The sequence below is a fragment of the Chiloscyllium punctatum genome, chromosome 3 (genome assembly GCF_047496795.1).
Source record: "Chiloscyllium punctatum isolate Juve2018m chromosome 3, sChiPun1.3, whole genome shotgun sequence".
NCBI classification, from domain to species: domain Eukaryota; kingdom Metazoa; phylum Chordata; class Chondrichthyes; order Orectolobiformes; family Hemiscylliidae; genus Chiloscyllium; species Chiloscyllium punctatum.
The window spans coordinates 10,510,159-10,529,653 of NC_092741.1; the positions used below are offsets into that span (position 1 = coordinate 10,510,159).

Here is a 19,495-nt window from a genome sequence, read left to right on the forward strand (position 1 = left end):
TGAGTTATGGGCAGTGTTCCTGAAGCATCAGGGGTTGGGGACATTTCTGATCAGGCACCCTGTAGTCCACAGACACCTCCCTTCACCCTCACTGAAAGAACAGAGTATATGTTGGACCATGGTAATCTCCCTGATCTAGCAGTCCCAAATCCCAGGCAACATGGGGTCAAATAGTAAAGTCACCATAGTACCACATTCTTATTACAGAGAGCTGACTGGTGTTGAGTTTAACCTGAGATGAAGAACAAAATTGAGAGTGACAATGAATTGAACTTGTGCTGTTGGTAACACTCTGTGTCACAAATCAGTCATCCAGCAAACTGAGCTAACTGATCCTGGAGCTCAAATACCACCTTAGGAGCTAATAAAAATGTAAATCTTAAGACAGTAATAAAAAGCTTAATTAAAATATGCTTAATTATGACTGTAATGGCTGTCCCTGAATGATTAAAACAAAAACTAGCCCCACAAATGATTTCTCTTCTGACCTGATGTCTTCAAACAGTGCCTCGTTAGCCCCATTAAACCCAACCCCATGTTGTGTGAACGAAACACAAAGAATATTGCAGAAACTCAGCAGGTCTGACAGCATCTGTGAGCAGCACTGGGATCATTGCCATGTTCCTGACTGGCCAATGGCTCATGGAGCTGGGATCTTCAGAATGAAAAGGACAGTAATTGTCCTGGCACATAGCAATGACCTTACTGCTATAGAATTGTAATGGGTGCCCTAAAAGGGACGGAAGTAGGGTGTCCTAGATTCCCGGCCACCTATGAGGCGATGCCTCCAGTACAACACTCAGTCCTGTGTTCACAATCCAATAACTTCTTCAGCTGTGGGCGGCACGGTGGCACAGTGGTTAGCACTGCTGCCTCACAGCGCCAGAGACCCGGGTTCAATTCCCGCCTCGGGCGACCGACTGTGTGGAGTTTGCACGTTCTCCCCGTGTCTGCGTGGGTTTCCTCCGGGTGCTCCGGTTTCCTCCCACAGTCACAAAGATGTGCAGGTCAGGGTGAATTGGCCGTGCTAAATTGCCCGTAGTGTTAGGTAAGGGGTAGATGTAGGGGTATGGGTGGGTTGTGCTTCGGCGGGTCGGTGTGGACTTGTTGGGCCGAAGGGCCTGTTTCCACACTGTAAGTAATCTAATCTAATCTAAAAATATACTGTGGGGCTTTCAGTTGCATAATCTCTCACAGATGTTTCAGATTTTCACACTCAGGGGAAAAAGTTTACCTCAATGAATGTCAGAAATGTTACAGTTCAGCAAATAAAGAACATTTTAGAAGTTAAGCCCTCTCTACCCTTTTACAGGAAAGCTCTCTGCTCTTTCAAACTGCAAGTTCACACTACACTCTCCCTATCAAACATTCCTGGACAGGTACAGTACATTATTAGATATAGAGTAAAGTTCCATCTACACTGTCCCTGTCACACATTCCCAGGACAGGTACAGCATGATGTTAGATACAGAGTAAAGCTTCTTCTATACTGTCCCAGTCAAAAAATCTCAGAACAGACTCTGTGATGATACTATGGATTTGAGAGATGTATTTATCCTGACAAGGTTGAGATACAGGTATTGAGCGGTCTGTTCCAAACTAATAAGGAAACACATGAGGCCTTAGGGTCTTTTTGTTAACTTTGGAACATCAGAACCTGCATGAGTGGGTAGGGTCAAGCTCTCACAGAATCAGGATTTTAGTTTAACTTTCAGTAGTTGTTAGGGTCTTGAAGCTGGATGTGAACATTGTAATTTCTCTCTGTTACAGCTAAAAGCTTGAGTTCTCTTCTGCTGCGAGAACTACACATGAGGCAATCTGTTTTACTGAATTTGCCTTTGCTAAGGGTGTGTTTATGGGATGTTACTAAATGGATCAGTTGCTGTTTAGAAGCTAGGTATTTAGTTGCTAAATAGAGTAGTAAGGACGTGGAATGCCCTGCCTGCAACAGTAGTAGACTTGCCAACTTTAAGGGCATTTAAATGGTCATTGGATAAACACAGGGATGATAATGGAATAGTGTAGGATAGATGGGCTTCAGATGGGTTCCACAGGTCGGCGCAACATCGAGGGCTGAAGGGCCTGTACTGCGCTGTAATATTCAATGTTTTATGTTCTATTCTATTGTTCTGTTTAGTATTCCAATAGAGTTAAACTATTCCAATTCTTCTTTCTTGTTTGTATTTTAACTGCAGTTTAAGAATAAAGTGTGTTTTGCTTCAAGCCTAGAAGTTTGTCCAAACAAATTGCATCTGGAAAACAGCCTGAAACTTGCCTTTAAAATAAGAAAAAGTTAGTGTCTAGGTTATCTTCTTCACATTTTTTGAGAGGGCTTGGTCTGATCTATAGTGGTCAGCACATGGTATGATACAAAGTGAAGCTTCATCTACATTGTTCTCCATCCTACACTCCCGGCACAAGTACAGCAAGGGGTTAGATGGACAGTAAATTTCTCTCTACACTCCCAGGGCAGGTACAGCAATGATACAGAGTAAAGCTCCCTCTATACTCTCCATCAAACCCTCCCAGGACAGAGACAGCACATTGTTAGATACACAGCAAAGCTCACTTCACACTGACCCATCTGCTACTTCCTGAGAGGGGACACTCAGATGACACTCTTCATTTCCAATTACAGCAATGTGAACAGCCAGTTGAGAGTAGGGAGACTGAGTCAGAAAGGTATAATGAATCACCAACACATCCAAGGCTTCCTGGGGACTATGGTACACCAGGTTGTTGTGCCACCTTGCCTTTGGTCAAGTTAGACTTCTGAGGTTCATCAGGGCCAATTAACTCTGATTCCAGGAGAGTTGATTACTTCACTGATAAAATCTATGCAGGAGAGTATGTTTACCTTGTAATCCAGACTTTCAGAGCAGTTGAAGACAACACAGTGCTTTCCCAGAGCCTGAAAAACCAAACAATATTTCAGTGTCAAATTGCTCCTGCCATAACGTTGGCTATTCCTGATGAAGGGCTTTTGCCCGAAACGTCGATTTCGAAGCTATTTGGCTGCTGCCTGAACTGCTGTGCTCTTCCAGCACCACTAATCCAGAATATAATAACCATGAATCCCAACACAGATCACCAATGGACACACACAGTTTTGATTACAAAACACACTGAATGTTAATTACTACATACGAGACTTTTTTTAAGAAAGCACACACAGCCAATCATTGACTGGAGATGAAAACTCAGCGGCTGTAGATAGAGAGTCTGGTATATCACACCTGATGAAGCCTTAAAAAAGCTCCAAAGAGAGAAAATGCAGAATAAACTGAAATTGTAATCTTTTGGGAGTATCTCAGACAGTGAACACAATAATTAAAGAAGCATCAGTCCAACCAAGAGGCCTATTTATATTTCCCCTCACCCCTTTCAAGAACATATAGAGACAAGTGTTAGAAGCGCTTCAGCCCTGGTCTGTGTGTATTCATGGCCTGACATCCTAGTTTATAGATTGGAATGTTGTTAAGGTCATGGTTCATAGAACACCCTTGCATTACAGGTGAATAAAAGGGGAAAACAAACTCTCTCTCACTCTGGGTGCAGTCGGTCTGCCACTGCCAAAAGGAATGAGGAACAAAACCCTTAGTGCCTAGAATTTTGAAACAGACAGGTCATCTGCCAATGTCAGTGCCACTGGTAAAGCCAACTACAACTGCCTCAACTTTTAATTATCTGTTTTTCACAAACCATTCAGAGACTGATTGTTTTTTATTAATTGTTTCTATTTTTGGATTTGCCTCATTTCTACACTGTGGGTATGAGTGTTACATTACTATTTACTCCCCCGTTCAATAATAAGCTCACTCTTCCCGATAGATCAAGAAAGGCTTTGGTCCCTTTTAAAACCCAAGTTAATTTGGATGTGCCAGAAAGATGACCACAAAGTAAGGGCACAGAATAAAATTATCCCTTGAGATGAACCTGGGGTGGAGACTTTGTTCATCCTTCCCCACCTGGCAGCTGAACAGCCGTTTGAACTGTAACAAATTAGGAAACCCCACTTGGAGATTGGTCATAACAACCCTTTACAAATAAATCACTGAGTTGCCCTCAGTTGGACTTCTGTGACCATTTCTAGATTGTATCAAGTCTTTAGAGAACACGCAGTGGAGACTTATTAGAATGGAACTGGGGACAAAGAAGTTCAGTTATTTGGAGAACTCATGACAAGCTTTAAGACTTACAGACGCTCTCCCGCTTAAAAGCTCCATCATCAAACTGGTGTTGGTGGGTCAGGTACAGGCAGCAGTGAGGAGGTGGCTGTGGAGGGGCACCAGCTCAGCGGTCATGGATGGTGACTACACCGTTGGTTGGGCCCGATGTAGACAGGGGTGAGGTGGTGAGGACGGATGGCAGTACAGGTGTCATTGAGATGCGCTTGATGATGGGCTGATGGACTCTATGCTATATCTTTCTAATTTCTTTTCTTATTCTTAAACTATTCAAAATGGGGCCAGATCATAGTGACAGTGGAAAAGCTTTTCAATGTATTTTACTGTTTATCTCACTGTGATATACACAAAAATGAAACAATTCATTCATTGACTAAGTCTCATTCTATCCTGCTATATCCCTAGCTATACCACAGAGAAGGACAAAAGCAGCAGGTACACAGGAGGACACCATCACATGCATGTTCCCCTCCAAGTCACTCGCCATCCTGATTTGGAATGATCCTACATTGATGTTGGGTCAGAATTGTAGAATTCCCTCCTTACAGCACCGTGGGTGCCTTCATCCCCAGCCCCAACCATCAGCTGCAGGGTACATTAAAAGCAGCTCATCATCACCTTTTCAAAGGCAATTAGGAATGAATAATAAATGCTGGGCCAGGCAGCAAAACCCACAGCCATGAATAAAGAAATAGGCTACCTGGATGGGCCAGGGGACTTGACAATTTGATCCCTGGTCTTCAAGGGTGTAGTTATGAGAAGAGATTATGTAAATTAGGCCTGTCTTCTCCAGAATTTAAAAAGGTTAAGAGTGATCTGATAGAGATCTTGAAGATATTAATAAGAAAAGACAGGAATTTGTTTTCATTGAAAGTCATAGAATTGTTACGATGTGGAAACAGGCCATTTGGCCCAACAAGTCTACACCAACCCTCTGAAGAGTATCCTCCCAGACCCATTCCCCTATCCTATTACTCTACATATCTCTGACTAATCCACCTAACCTACACACCTCTGAATACTATGGGCAATTTAGCATGGCCAAGTCACCTAACCTGCACATTTTTGGACTGTGGGAGGAAACCCTCGCAGACATGGGGAGAATGTGCAGACTCCACACAGCCCAAGGCTGGAATCGAACCCTGGCACTGTGAAGTAGCAGTACTAACCACTGAGCCACCGTGCCACACAATGTAAAGATAAGTTTCCACAAGATTATAGAACTAGGGAGTCTAGTCTAAAAGGTGGGGCCAGACCATTCAGGAGATATGTTAGGGAGCACTTTTACACTCCAAGGGTAGGAGAGGTTTGGAACTCTCTTCAGCTGTTGATGCTGGATCACTTGTTAATTTTAAATCAGAGATTGATTAAATTCTGAATGGATTAGGTTCTGGAGAAGGGGTCATTGGACTTGAAATGTTAACTCTGCTTTCAGGTCAGCCACCATTTTGTTGAATGGTGGAACAGGCTGAAGGGGCTGAATGACCTCCTCCTGTTTCTATGTTCCTAACTAGAGGGTCGAGAAGGGGAGCAGCTTCTTTCTCTGGATCCCTTTAAAAGTGCTATCAGCATCCTACCTGCTTTTGATGGTGGTGTTAGTGGCTCAAAATCAGAGCAAACAGAATACAATAACCATCCCCAGTTTAACTCAAGGTGTCTATACCTGTCTTGTTACACACCATGTGAGAACCAATGATTAGCTTTCGACTCAATGAACCACGACGTCAGTATTGCTGTCCGCGTCTCATGGTGTCAGTTGTACAACAGGCTCAGGCAGCACCATTGTGTCTCAGCTTCTCTCAGACTGAGCGAACTCATTTGCTCATTGAATAAAACATGCCGCTAATTAATGAGGAAAGCCAGTCATAGTCTTGCCAAGCCAATTAGGTAATGTTGCAGTTCCTGACAATAGTTACTGTCACCAGCTTCTGACATAAAGTGATGTGATTCAAGTAAATGTTTGGGACTCTGAAGGGAAACAATTTATATCATCTATTGTGGGGAGACAGCAACAGAAAAAGATGGAGTGCGGCAGAGGAACGGGAACGGGAGAATATATTCTCCCTGAGGGTAATTAAGTGTCAGCAGGGAAGGATATTGAATGGACAGAATAAATGATAACAAGGGATAATGAGATACATTTCTAAGAAAGAAGTTTCATATGGTGATAACAATAATAACTTGCATTTCTAGAGCATCTTTTAGATTAAAATTATTCAGCTCATCATGTTTGCACCAACTCTCAAATGAGCATTTCATTGAGGGTCATTGTTCTACCATCTTCCTGTAAACTTGCACAAACACTTCTTTTGAATGTCTTAACTAAACCTGCCTCGACCACACTCTCAAACAGGCATTCCAGACCCTTAGCATATGCTGCATGAAAAAGGCCGTCCAAATGATTTTGAATATTACAATCAGATCTTCTCTCACCTTTTCCTTCTTCAAGGGGAGTAGTCCCAGCTTCTCCAATTTTTCTCCCTAACCAAACCTCAACCCAGGAACCATTCTTTCACATCTTTTCTGTATTCTCTCCAGCGGGTTCACATCTTTTCTAAAGTGAGACACTCAAAACTGGGCACAATATTCCCTCTGAGGCTAAACCAATGTCTTACATGAGTTCAAAATAACCTCCTTGCCCTTGCATTCGATAGTCCTGCTGATAAATTCTAGGTTACCATCTGCTTTCTTAACAATGTCTCTCCACATGTACTTCCACCTTTATTGAATAGGCATTTGGAATTACAGAACTTGACTGTTGCTGAAAAAATACTTTTGGATTGAGGCTTTTCATTTTGCACTCAACAGGACCATTTGCAAGAATCTCAAGTCAAGGGGAAAACCAATTTGCTTACGGCTTGAAAGGAGAGTGCCATCTGTTTTACTCGTGGACCATAATTATTTACAGGTGATGCCATGGAGGATGAGACAGTTAATGATGATTGACAGTTAACAGGCTTCTTGTGTCTGAATTCCCTCCTGTTTCACAAGGGCCTGGTTAGCATCTCCATCCATGGTAAAGACAGATGCAAACTATTCATTCCTCCATGAGTAAATTCCCTGTTTTGTTCTCTGGTCAGCTCCACTCTTCCTTCTACATCCTCTTATTATTTACATGGCAATAGTAGACTTTGGAATTCCCTTTTGTGTTAGTTGTCAGTCTCTTTTGACATTTCCTCTTTGCTTCTCTTACCTGCTTCCTCAGAGCATCTACATTTAGCCTGTTTCTCAATTGTATGTTCTGCCTGACATCTGCCACAAGTCCATGTTTTTTTTCATCATAATTCCCACCTTCTTTGTCAACTAGGCCTCTGGACATGTTTGCCTTATGTCTCCTGTTGAAGGGAATATACTTTAACTGTGGCTGAACTATCTCTTCTTTACATGTTCAATAACTTCTTTTCCTGCCAGTTTTTGACTCTAATTTATTCAACCCACATCTATTCTTTACCCATTGAAGATTGCTTTCCATACGAATTATTCTTACTCTGGATTATTCATCACCCCTTTTCATAGTTACCCTGAATCTTATGATACAGTAATCGCTTCCCCCCACATACTCCCCATTGTCATTTGATCTACTTGGCTCATCTCAGTCAGGTGAACCAGGGCCTAGCAGTATTTCCTTTCTCTTTTTCCTTTCAAACACAGTGCTGGAGGAAATTCTCCTGAAAATACTTTAGAAATACTTTTCCTTCACAGCTCCTTACACTAACATTATCCCAGTCTGTATTCATTAAGTAAAGATGTAAAGGGATATTGTTCAAAGGCAGGAATATGGAGTTAAGCCACAGATCAGCCATGATCCCATTAAATGGTGGAACAGCCTTGAGGGTCTGAATGGCCTATTCCTACTTTCCTATGATGTGGAGATGCCTCACATATAACCTCACCACACTCTTCTGTATCTGTCAACTCTTCCTTAATGTCCTGTTTTGACGCCATCATCTTGATAACTTGTTATGATCGCTCTACCTTAATTAGTTTGTGCAGTTTTGGATTACTTGTTACTTTGATTAGACCCTTGGCATGTGACTCTCATACATATCATCCTCTTCCAGCCGCTTGGTTTGTCTCCAGCTCCACACTTTGTTAAATTTTTTGTAATTATCTCTCCGCCTCAACTAATCAGATTGTAGGTCATCCTTTCACTTTCTGTTCAGCTGGTGACACTTTACTCACACTGTCGGACACTTCTGATCACCTGCAGAGACTTACTATTCTGCCTGTCATCACTTTACTCACACTCCAGAGGTCTGTTGATTTCTCTGCCTTTAAATTCTGTGCCTGCGTGCTTCTCTTCACTTCATCTGATCCGAAAGCTTGTGATTTCAAATAAACCTGTTGGACTATAACCTGGTGTGGTGTGCCTTCTGACCCTTATTTTGCTACAAATTTGCTCCTACGTGTTCTATGTTTCAATCAGACATAATTTACTAATCTAACATTTGGAAAGGAAACTAACTTATTGGTCATAATATTGATTTTCATGCACTCTGTTTAGTCTCAGTTTGTGAAAGCCTCCATTAAAATTGCAGGCATTGGAATTGGAGGTGAACTTCAAGGGTCAGTGATTTGGGAAAGATAACATTCTAATCGCTGTATCACACTAGACTCTTACTTTGGCAAGGTCTTTCACAGTTGCTGTTTTGCCAGTTCCTGTTGGTCCCGCAGGCGAGCCTCCAAGGTTCAGGTGCAGGGCTCCAGTCAGAGTGAGCCAGCAGCGGTCAGTGAGTGGCGTGATTACTAATCGGCGCGAGCAGCCGAGATACTCATAGCCATAGGTGAAGGAGCTGTTGCCCTGGACCACATAGCAAGTGTTGTTCTGCATGTTCCACTCATAGCGCAGCTGCCTGAAATACAGATTTTCTGTCAGTGCTACTCCATGGGTTTCAAACACAAAACATTTTGATAGGATGACATTGACCCCAAGACCAACCTGCACAAATAGTCACAATGCATTTTCAGAATATGTCCAGTACACATAAAGCTGCATCAGCAGATTGGCAGGTACTGTTCTGTGTGGATACCAAACTCTGCTCAATTTTATTTCATAACGGTAAGTAGAGACCCACAGATTACCTTTGTATGTCATCTCAGGTTACACAGAAACAAACTAGGCTGAATCTCAGGGTTTTAAGTGTGAGTTGCATTGAATTTTTTGGAGGGTTTTCACCATGAGGCCTTGCCTCACCAAGCTCACCTCATTAACAACCTTCCCTGCCTCTCTGGCATTCCTCACATCTGATTCTAGCCCCATTTAATCATGTACTGTAACCAAAATAATTTGCCAGTGCCAAGGTATCTGCAGAAACTGACCAGCATCCCTGGTGCTAGTGCCATCTTTAAATGCCCATTGTGCCCCTGAGCATGCACTGTCAGTCTGTAGCTGCTCTACATTGTTCCTGACAATAGCCCCAGACATGCTAAACAAGGCAAGTTGACACCATTCCTTGCAGGTAGGGACCTGGACGTCCAGCCGCACAGTGGGATGCCCTTCTCCCAGGACCAGCAATGGAGGCCATGTCACCAGAACTTGTCTGAGTATCGTCCTCAGGTTAGTACAATCGGGAGGAATAGCTAGACCGTAGGAAGAAGGTCAATGACCTTTACTACTCCACCAGCATAAATGCTACCCTCTTCCCTTTCATACCAGACACTTGCTGTCTCTGTGCTATGGAACCTACCTGCCAGCAAGGCTCAGACACTATCACTCTTCCTAATGCCTGCAACATCTTCTCTCATTCACTGTTACCCCCACCCCAATCCTGACTGCACTAATCTTACACACCCTCTGCACTGCCTGCTCAATGCTCAGGATATCTCCCCATCTGCACCAACAGGAACATCAGTTCCACCTGTCATGATTGGAATGGAGATCAGCCAGAGTTTCCTCATAGAATAAGAGTTCCCTGATCCAATCAGGGAGCCCTGGCTGACAGATATAAACAGGAGTGTTCACTGGCCACTCGGGTGTTTCCCTATCTTCCTGGTGGTGGAAATTGAATAAAGATTTGTGCACCTTGTGTCTCTCACTGTGTCTCATACCTGCACACACACACCATGGGGGAAAAAATAAAATAAACAGGAGATTCTCTTTCACTGTGTCTCACACCTGCACACACAACATTGGTGCTCGAGGGGGAAATGTATAAAAAGGAGTGTTTCCTGGTAAAAATAAATAAATAAATAAACAGGAGTGTCAGAGGTTCTGTTCACCCTGACAGCTGGCTCTAAGGTAGCTGGATCAGTGTCAAGGAATCTCCATGTGTAAAGAAAGGGGGACTTGGTGATGGGATACCGGCCTCTGTAAAGTTATTTCACCACCCACTTCCATCTCCAGTTGAAGCTGCCTGTCTCTCATGCCAGGAGGAAAACAGCTATTAGAAGGGCAGAAAGAGTCAAGTTATAATGGGTCCTTATAAGATTCAGCACAGTGCTTTTTTTTCTTCTCTCTAATTCTCATGTAAATATTAGAGGATGTGTACCAGTACATTTCAGGAACTGACTGAGGTTTAAACACTGTACTATATAGTTGTAATAAAGTAGTGATTATATCACATACTGCCAAATACACCATACATAGAGAATTCAGGAAAACATGAAAAATAAACCAATGTTAGCATTGACTGCGAAACCATGGAAGAATTGAAAAGACATATTATCTGGCTACAGTTAATGCTCCCTCAATTTAACGTTACTGAAAGTGCCAACATACCTAAAGCATGAGTAACCTGAATTGAGGACTATGACCGCTAAAACATCAGGGAAATTGACATAAAATGTTTGAAAGTGTTCCAGTAATAAAATTAAAATACAGCAAAATCAGTCATTATAATTATAATTTGAATCTGATCCTCTAAATACTAAAAAATACACAAATTAACTTCATCCACCTACAGAATCACTTTGAAGCTGTGAAATGTGACTGGTGCAGTAACTATTACTTGACTGGTCAGCAGAGATCAAACATCCCTTTCTCTGGTGATGTTCTTCTGTCAGACGTTGTACAGAGAGCAGGTCTGCCGAATTTTTGACAAGCTTACCACCAGGCAGTGTGGATATTGAAATAGCTTCCATTAAGACGTGGGCTCAGTGGGGTTCCTGATCTTCACCTCTGGGCCCAGAGCTGAATTCGAGCTACAAATCCTCCCTGGATTGCCCTGGAGCAGCCAGTAATTAAAGATTAATCTCCAGGACCTCCGTGGGAGCAATCAAAGGAAATCCATTGTTATTAACAATGCTTCTGTTTTTAAACTTTGTACAATCTGTTGTACTGAAGACAGGTTGTGAATGGTCTGTTGTGAATAGAGCATAGAACAATACAGCACAGAACAGGCCCTTTTGGCCCTTGATGTTGCACCAATCTATGGACTAATCTAAGCCCATTCCCCTACACTATCCATCATCATCCATATGCTTATCTCGGAATTGTTTGAATCTCCCTAATGTGGCTGAGTTAATTACATTGGCCATGCCCTTACCACTCTCTGAGTAAAGAGCCTTTCTCTGACATCTGTCTTAAATCTATCACCCCTCAACTTGTAGTTATGCCCCGTCGTACAAACTGACGTCATCATCCTAGGAAAAAGACTTTCACTGTCTACCCTATCTAATCCTCTGATCATCCTGTATGCCTCTATCAAATCCCCTCTTAGCCTTCTTCTTTCCAATGAGAACAGACTGAAGTCTCTCAGCCTTTCCTCTTAAGATCTTCCCTCCAGACCAGGTTTGACAGTCAAGAGTCATCGAAAGGGTTGATAAAGAAGTTTCTAACTTTGCAATGACTGTGGAAGAATAGGATGCCATGGAAATGAACAAACCTGGTGACCAACGTCAGGAATGTGAGAGTAGAAGAAAACACAGAGAAATCACATATCAGGTAACTAATAGGAGGAAAGCTAGGAATGGAGCTCTGTGAAAATGGCTAACCAATGGTCAGAGAGCAGAGCAGGGTGGATGCGGTGCCAGGGTGGTGTTTGAACATATTGAGGCTGGATATGTTGATAATCATTGATAAACCTCCAGGGGTAAGTCCTATCAGGGTAAGCCCCACCCTCCCAAGCTCCCAAGCTCCATTGTAAGTTGGATCCTGGGTAAAGTTCCTTAGCTGATGATGCTAATCAGTCAATGCATTTTTTTCTCTGGTCCTGCCTGTACCCTGGGTGCACAGGATCTAGCTGTGGTGCTACAGAAACCCACCAGCTGGTATCAAAATTAAATAAATCTCACCTGAATGCCAGATACAAATAGGCTCAAAGATCTTAAACGTCTCCCTTCCCCACCCCAAATATTTGACAGAAACAATACCTGTCATTTGAGGTTGGTTAATACCTGATCCATTCAAAGTCGTCTTCTCTGACGATCTTCTTGGCAATGAGCTCACTCAGCACATCGCGACAGTGCACATTGATGGTCAGGAGAGTCTCGAGCACTGTTTCCTGGAAAGCCCGCAGTGGTGTAGACATGAGCTCTGCCAATGCATCCAGTCTACTTATCAGCACCAGGCGGGTATTCTGCAATTGGCTGTGCGGTCTGGGTCCATTGAAACACTTCTTACATTTCCGATTGAACATTATCTGACTCTGCACCAACAAACACAAAGAATGGCTACATTCACACTCGGGGAAGATTTTGTATTTCTTGCTTTAAATGCAAAATTAAATGCCACAAATTAAACTAGTGACCCTGGGGACTTTAGAATTGGTCCTATTGTGTGATTTTCTGGAGGCCTGGTGGAGGGGTAGTTCAGAAGCAACCTGGTGAATACTCCAAAAAGGAAACTTTGCAGGGATACAAGGAAAGAACAAGGAATAGCACCTACCGGGATAAAAGTTGTTTCAGAGGCATAATGGATGGGCTTTGAGCTAATGGAGGTTTCAATGGCTGGCTGGAGAGGCAGTGAGAGCCCCAGTGCCTCTTCCAGATGTCAATCAGGCAATTGCCAGGGCACCACAGGCCAAAACCAAGACCCAGAAGTCCCCAAACAGTGAGAGTTGGTCACCAACCAGAGGCTGGCATTGATCGGGCTCAGCTGTATCCCAGAAGAGTTTCCCAAAGTGCTGGAATTGCTGAGGAGCCAGGATAACGGTACGTGATGTTGGGCTGAAGTTGGGGTCAGATAGCTGGAAGTCAGGTCAGCTGGCTGGCTCCCCTCAGGAACTCTCCAGCCCCTAAATCAGTTCCTGCCTTTGACTGAGGGACTCCAGCCCCTCTCTACAACGTGATGATAAGCAATTGGAGGGTCTGGTGACAGGTCTGATTCTATCTGGCAGTGAGACAGTGGGATGAAGTTTTAAAAATGATCCTTAATCTTCCTCACAAAGATCTCAGTTGACAGTGGAGCATGAGATTTACCATGAGCCTTCCTGCCCAGAGCTGAGTTCCAGTAGGATTGGGAAGGTGGGATTTAGGTACACTGCTGACATGCTGCCCTCCCTATCTCCCAGCACACCACCTCCTGGAGTAGAAAATTCCCTTTTACCATGGAATCAATTTGAGGAAAGGTGAAAGGTCCAAATGAATGGCATAAAACTGAAATTGGGTCATTTATTCACAGAATTTGCCAAGTTTTCTTCAAGTGGCCAGTGAGTTATAACTTTTTTTTAACTTTACACAATGAATGGAAAAGCTGTAAAGTCTGAATCAAAGCATGAGGCTCATAAATCATTGTGTGTATGTAAGTGTTTCCATTGTTTCAAACCGACAGCCAATAACTCACACAAACATTACTGGCCCACTGGTCTACTTCGTGAAATTCTATAGTAACCTTTCTGGTTTTGTCTGGGGGGTTGATACAGATCATAATCAAGGCACTCCAGTTCCACAGACATACAGAGATCAGTGTTGATGAGCCTCTGGCACCACTTTGACATGCCAGTGGTGACAATGCAGCATCTTTCAGCACCCAAAACGTTGCTGTCTGAGTAATACAGTCTATTTCAACTCAGCCTAACACATTCAGGCCTGGGTTTGAATTCAATAAAATTTGGATTGACATAGCGCCTCACCTTCCCACTGCTCAGCGGGAATATCACAAGGTAGTCACTCTTCAAGCTTGGACAATGCTTTCCAATTGCTACCTCCATCCAAGACCCCTTTGTTATATGGTGGCATCTCCCTGCCCCATCCAAGCCATTTACTGCCAATACCCTTGTCACAGCCAGGCAAGACCATTAGAAAAGTTCCCTGGCCATCATCCATGTCCACTGACCTCAGTATATCATTTAATTCCATACCAAATCTTGTGTGCCCATTAACAATGTGTGTTGTCACAACACTGACAGGGGCAGGGCACTGGTAATCAAGCCCCATTACTCCATGAATCTTCACAAGTGGACAAAGCAAAGGTAAAGTCACCATAGTCTCAGAGAATCATAGGGCTGCTTGCTCATTAGAGAAGGAATCAACTGCTGGTATAAACAACCAATTGAATCACTAAATGGTTAACCTGACTGACTTCTATACTGTCTAGGACAAATGACACATGTCAGGTTTCATTAATAAACAAAAAAGTATATTGATTTGAAACAAATTTATCCTTTAGCAAGTGGAGAAAACAGATTATTAATGACTGCACTGTAAATGTAAACCCCATTGTATTTCAATTCAAACAGATACATTCATTCACAAACAGCCCTGCAGAAATTGGATGGTCAGAAATCACAGGAAAAAAGGAACAAATTCTCACAGAATCATACTGAGCAGAAAAGGCCCTTTGGCCCATCAAGTCTACACCCATACATGAGAAAGGCCTGACATTCAAACCAAACCCATTTCCCAGCACTTGGCCCACAGCCTTGAATGTTATGTCAAGTGCTCATCCAGGTACTTTTTAAAGGGTGTGAGGCAACTCGCCCCAACCACTCTCCCAGGTCCTGCAGTGCGGGAGTGTGCTGGCAACAACTGTTTCATATCATAGGACTTTAGTTGAGTTCAAAGTTTCAACTACTAAACATTCTCTGTCATAGTTTCTAGAAGGCTGAACTCCCACAGTTAATCCTGTGTTGGATCTCCTCGTCATAGTTTCATAGATTCACCTCCCTTCTGGAATCCAGCTCTTTTGTCCGTGTTTGAACCCAGGCTGTAATGAGGTCAGGAGCTGAGTGGCCCTGGGGGATCCCAAACTGGGCGTCACTGAGCAGATTATTGCTGAGCAGGTACTGCTTGATAGCACTGTGGATGACACTTTCCATGATGATCAAGAGTAGACTGATGGGGTGGGAATTGGCTGGGTTGGATTTGTCCTGGTTTTGTGAACAGGACATATATAGTAATTTTCCACACTGTTGGATAGATGCCAGTGTGCAACTGTACTGGGACAGCTTGGCTAGGGGAGTGGCAAGTTCTGGAGCATAAATCTTCAGTAATGTTGTCAGGATGTATAGCCTTTGCAGTATCCAGTGTCTCCAACCATTTCTTGATATCACATGAAGTGAATGAAATTGGCTGAAGACAGGTATCAGTGATACTAGAGACCACTGGAGGAGGCTGAGATGGATCATCCACTAGGCACTTCTGACTGAAGATTGTTGTGAAAGCTTCAGCCTTACCTTTTGCACTGATGTACTGGGCTCTCCCATCATTGAGGATAGAGATATTTGTGGAACGTCGTCCTCCAGTGACTTATAGAGTCATAGAGATATATAGTACAGAAACAGATCCTTCGCTCTAACTCATCCATGCCAACCAGATATCCTAAATAAATCTAGTCCCATTTGCCAGCACTAGGCCTAAATCCCTCTAATCCCTTCCTATTCATATACCCATCCAGATGCCTTTTAAATGCTGCAATTGTACCAACCTCCACCACTTCCTCTGGCAGTTCACTCTGTACATGTACCATCCTCTGTCTGATACAGTTGCCCCTGAGGTCACTTTTAAATCATCCCCCTCATCCTAAACCAATGCCCTCTAGTTTTGGACTCCCCCCACCCCAGGGAACAGATTTTGTCTATTCACCCTATTATGTTTTTATAAACCTCTATAAGGTCACCCTTCAGCCTTTGACACTGCAGGGAAAACAGCCCCGGCTTATTCAATTTCCCTCTTTAGCTCAAGCCCTCCAACCTTGAGAACATCCTTGTAATTTTTTTCTGAACCCTTTCAAGTTTCACAACATCCTTCCTATAGCAGGGAAACCAGAATTGCATGCAGTATTCCAAAAGTGGTCTAACCAATGTCCTGTACAGCTGCAACATGACCTTCCAACTCCTTTACTCAATGCATTGACTAATAAAGGCAAGCATACCAAATGCCTTCTTCATCATCCTGTCTACCTGCAACTCCACTTTCAAGGAACTATGAACCTGCACTTTGAGGTCTCTTTGTTCAGCAACACTCCCCAGGACCTTAAGTGTATAAGTCCTGCCCTGATTTGCCTTTCTAAAATGCAGCACCTCACATTTATCTAAATTAAATTCCATCTGCCACTCCTTGGCTCATTAGCCCATCTGATCAAATCCTGTTGTACTCTGATGTAACCTTCTTCACTGTCCAATACACCTCCAATTTTGGCGTCATCTGCAAACTTACTAACTATACCTCTTATTTCAACATCCAAATCATTTATATAAATGATAAAAAGCAGTGGACCCAGCAAAGTTGTTTAATTGTCCACCATCATTCAGGACTTGATGTGACCCGACTGCAGAGATTAGATCGGATCTATTGGTTGTGGAATCGCTTAGCTCTGTCTATCACTTGCTGCCGATGCAGTTTGGCATTCAGGTAGTCAGAGAGTAGTAAGGGTATGGAATGCTTTGCCTGCAACGGTAGTAGATTTGCCAACTTTAAGTACATTTAAGTCGTCATTGGACAAGCATATGGATGTACATGGAATAGTGTAGGTTAGATGGGCTTCAGATTGGTATGACAGGTCGGTGCAACATCAAGGGCCGAAGGGCCTGTACTGCGCTGTAATGTTCTATGTTCTATCGTCCTGTTTAGTAGCTTCACCAGGTTGACACCTCATTTTCGGGTCTGCCTGGTGCTGCTCCTGGCATGCCCTCCTGCATTCTCCATTGAACCAAGGTTGATCCCCTGGTTTGATGGTAATGGTTGAATGGGGGATATGCCAGGCCACGAGGTTCCAGGTTGTGTCTTATGGATGTCCAGACTTGAATTGCTAGATAGAACATAGAGCATAGAAATTAGAACAGTACAGCACAGTACAGGCCCTTTGGCCCTTGATGTTGTGCCAACCTTTTATCCTAATCTAAGATCAGACTAATCTACATACCCTTCATTGTACTATCTTCCATGTGCCTATCCAGGAGTTGCTTAAATGTCCCTAAAATATCTGACACTTCTGTCACCACTGGCAGTGCATTCCACACACCCACTTTTCTCTGTGGAAAGAACGTTATCTCTGACATCTCCCCTATATCTTCCTCCAATCCCCTTAAAGTTATGGCCCCTTGTGATAGCCATTTCTGCCCTGGTAAAAAGCCTCTGGTTATCCACTATGCCTCTCATCATCTTGTACACCTCTATCAAGTCACCTCTCATCCTTCTTTGCTCCAAGGAGAACAGTCCTAGTTCCCTCAACCGTTCTTCAGAAGACATGCCCTCCAGTCCAGGTAGCAACCTGGTAAATCTGCTCTGCAAGGAGAAAGTGAGGACTGCAGATGCTGGAGATCAGAGCTGAAAATGTTTGCTGGAAAAGCGCAGCAGGTCAGGCAGCATCCAAGGAGCAGGAGAATCGACGTCTCTGGCATGAGCCCTTCTTCAGGAATCTGCTCTGCACCCTAAATGACGTTTCCACATCCTTCCGATAATGAGGTGAACCAGAACTGAACACAATATTCAAAGTGTAGTCTAGCCAGGGCTCTATAGAGCTGCAGCATAACCTCACAGCTCTTAAACTCAATCCCCCTGCTAATGAAAACCAAAACACCATACACCTTCTTAACAACCCTATCAACTTGGGTGGCAACTTTGAGGAATCTGTGGATGTAGACCCCAATCCTCTGTTCCTCCACACTGCCAAGAATCCTGCCTTTAACCCTGTATTCTGTATTCAAATTCGACCTTCCAAAGTGAATCACTTCACACTTTTCCAGGTTGAACTCCATCTGCCACTTATCAACCCAACTCTGAATTCTGTCAATGTCCCATTACAACCTACAACAACCCTCCACACTATCCACAACTGCACCAACCTTCATGTCATCAGCAAACTTACTAACCCACCCTTCCTCTTCCTCATCCAAGTATTTATAAAAGTCACAAACAGCAGAGGTCCCAAAACAGATCCCTGCGAAGCAGCACTGGTCACCAAGTTCCAGGCTGATTACTTTCCATCTACTATCACCCTCAGTCTTCTATGGGCCAGCCAATTCTGTATCCAGACAGCCAGATTTACCTGCATCCTACGCCTTCTTACTTTCTGAATGAGCCTTCCATAGGGAACCTTATCAAATGCCTTGCTAAAATCCATATGCACCACATCCTCAAAGAATTCAATAAGGCTTGTGAGGCATGACCTGCCCCTCACAAAGCCCCTCACAACGTCGATTTCGCTGCTCGTTGGATGCTGCCTGAACTGCTGTGCTCTTCCAGCACCACTAATCCAGAATTTGGTTTCCAGCATCTGCAGTTATTGTTTTTACCTCACAAAGCCATGCTGACGATCTTTAATCAAACTATGGTTTTCCAAATAATCATAAATCCTGTCTCTTAGAATCCTCACCAATACTTTGCCCACCATAGACGTAAGACTGAATGGTCTGTAATTCCCAGGATTATCCTTATTCCCTTTCTTGAACAAGGGAATAATATTTGCCACCTTCCAATCATCTGGCACTATTCCAGTGGACAGTGAGGACACAGAGATCATCACCAAAGGCACAGCAATCTCTTCTCTCACTTCCTGTAAAAACTTTGGCTATATCCTGTCTGACCCAGGGGATTTATCTACTCTTGTGTTTCGCATTGTTTTTAGCACATCCTCCTTCCTAACATCAACCTATTCAAACATATCAGCCTGTTTCATACTGTCCTCACAAATGACAAATTCCTAGTGAATACTGAAGCAAAGTATTCATTAAGGACTTCCCCTACCTCCTCCGACTCCAGGCACAGCTTCCCTACATTATCCCTGATCGACCCTACCCTCACTCTGGCCATCCTCTTATTCCTCACATAAGTGTAGAATGCCTTTGGGGCTTTCCTTAATCCTACCCACCAAGGTTTTTTCATGCCCCCTTCTAGCTCTCCTAAATCCATTCTTCACTTCTTTCCTGGCTACCTTGTAACCCTCGAGAGCTATGTCTGATCCTTGCTTCCTCAATCTTAGGTAAGCTTCT

General features: G+C 43.4%; 1 protein-coding gene across 1 annotated transcript in view; it reads right to left on the bottom strand.

The window, feature by feature from the left end:
- Nucleotides 1-166: 166 nt before the first annotated feature.
- LOC140453932 (dynein axonemal heavy chain 6-like) overlaps nt 167-19,495 on the bottom strand; it is a 306,453-nt gene continuing 287,124 nt past the window's right edge. Inside the window, exons 26-29 of the mRNA XM_072548792.1 lie at nt 12,522-12,772; nt 8,809-9,040; nt 2,858-2,911; nt 167-232 (exon numbers count right to left, since the gene is read on the bottom strand). Of these exons, the coding sequence (XP_072404893.1) occupies nt 167-232; nt 2,858-2,911; nt 8,809-9,040; nt 12,522-12,772 (603 nt within the window). The remainder of the gene's footprint in view (nt 233-2,857; nt 2,912-8,808; nt 9,041-12,521; nt 12,773-19,495) is intronic.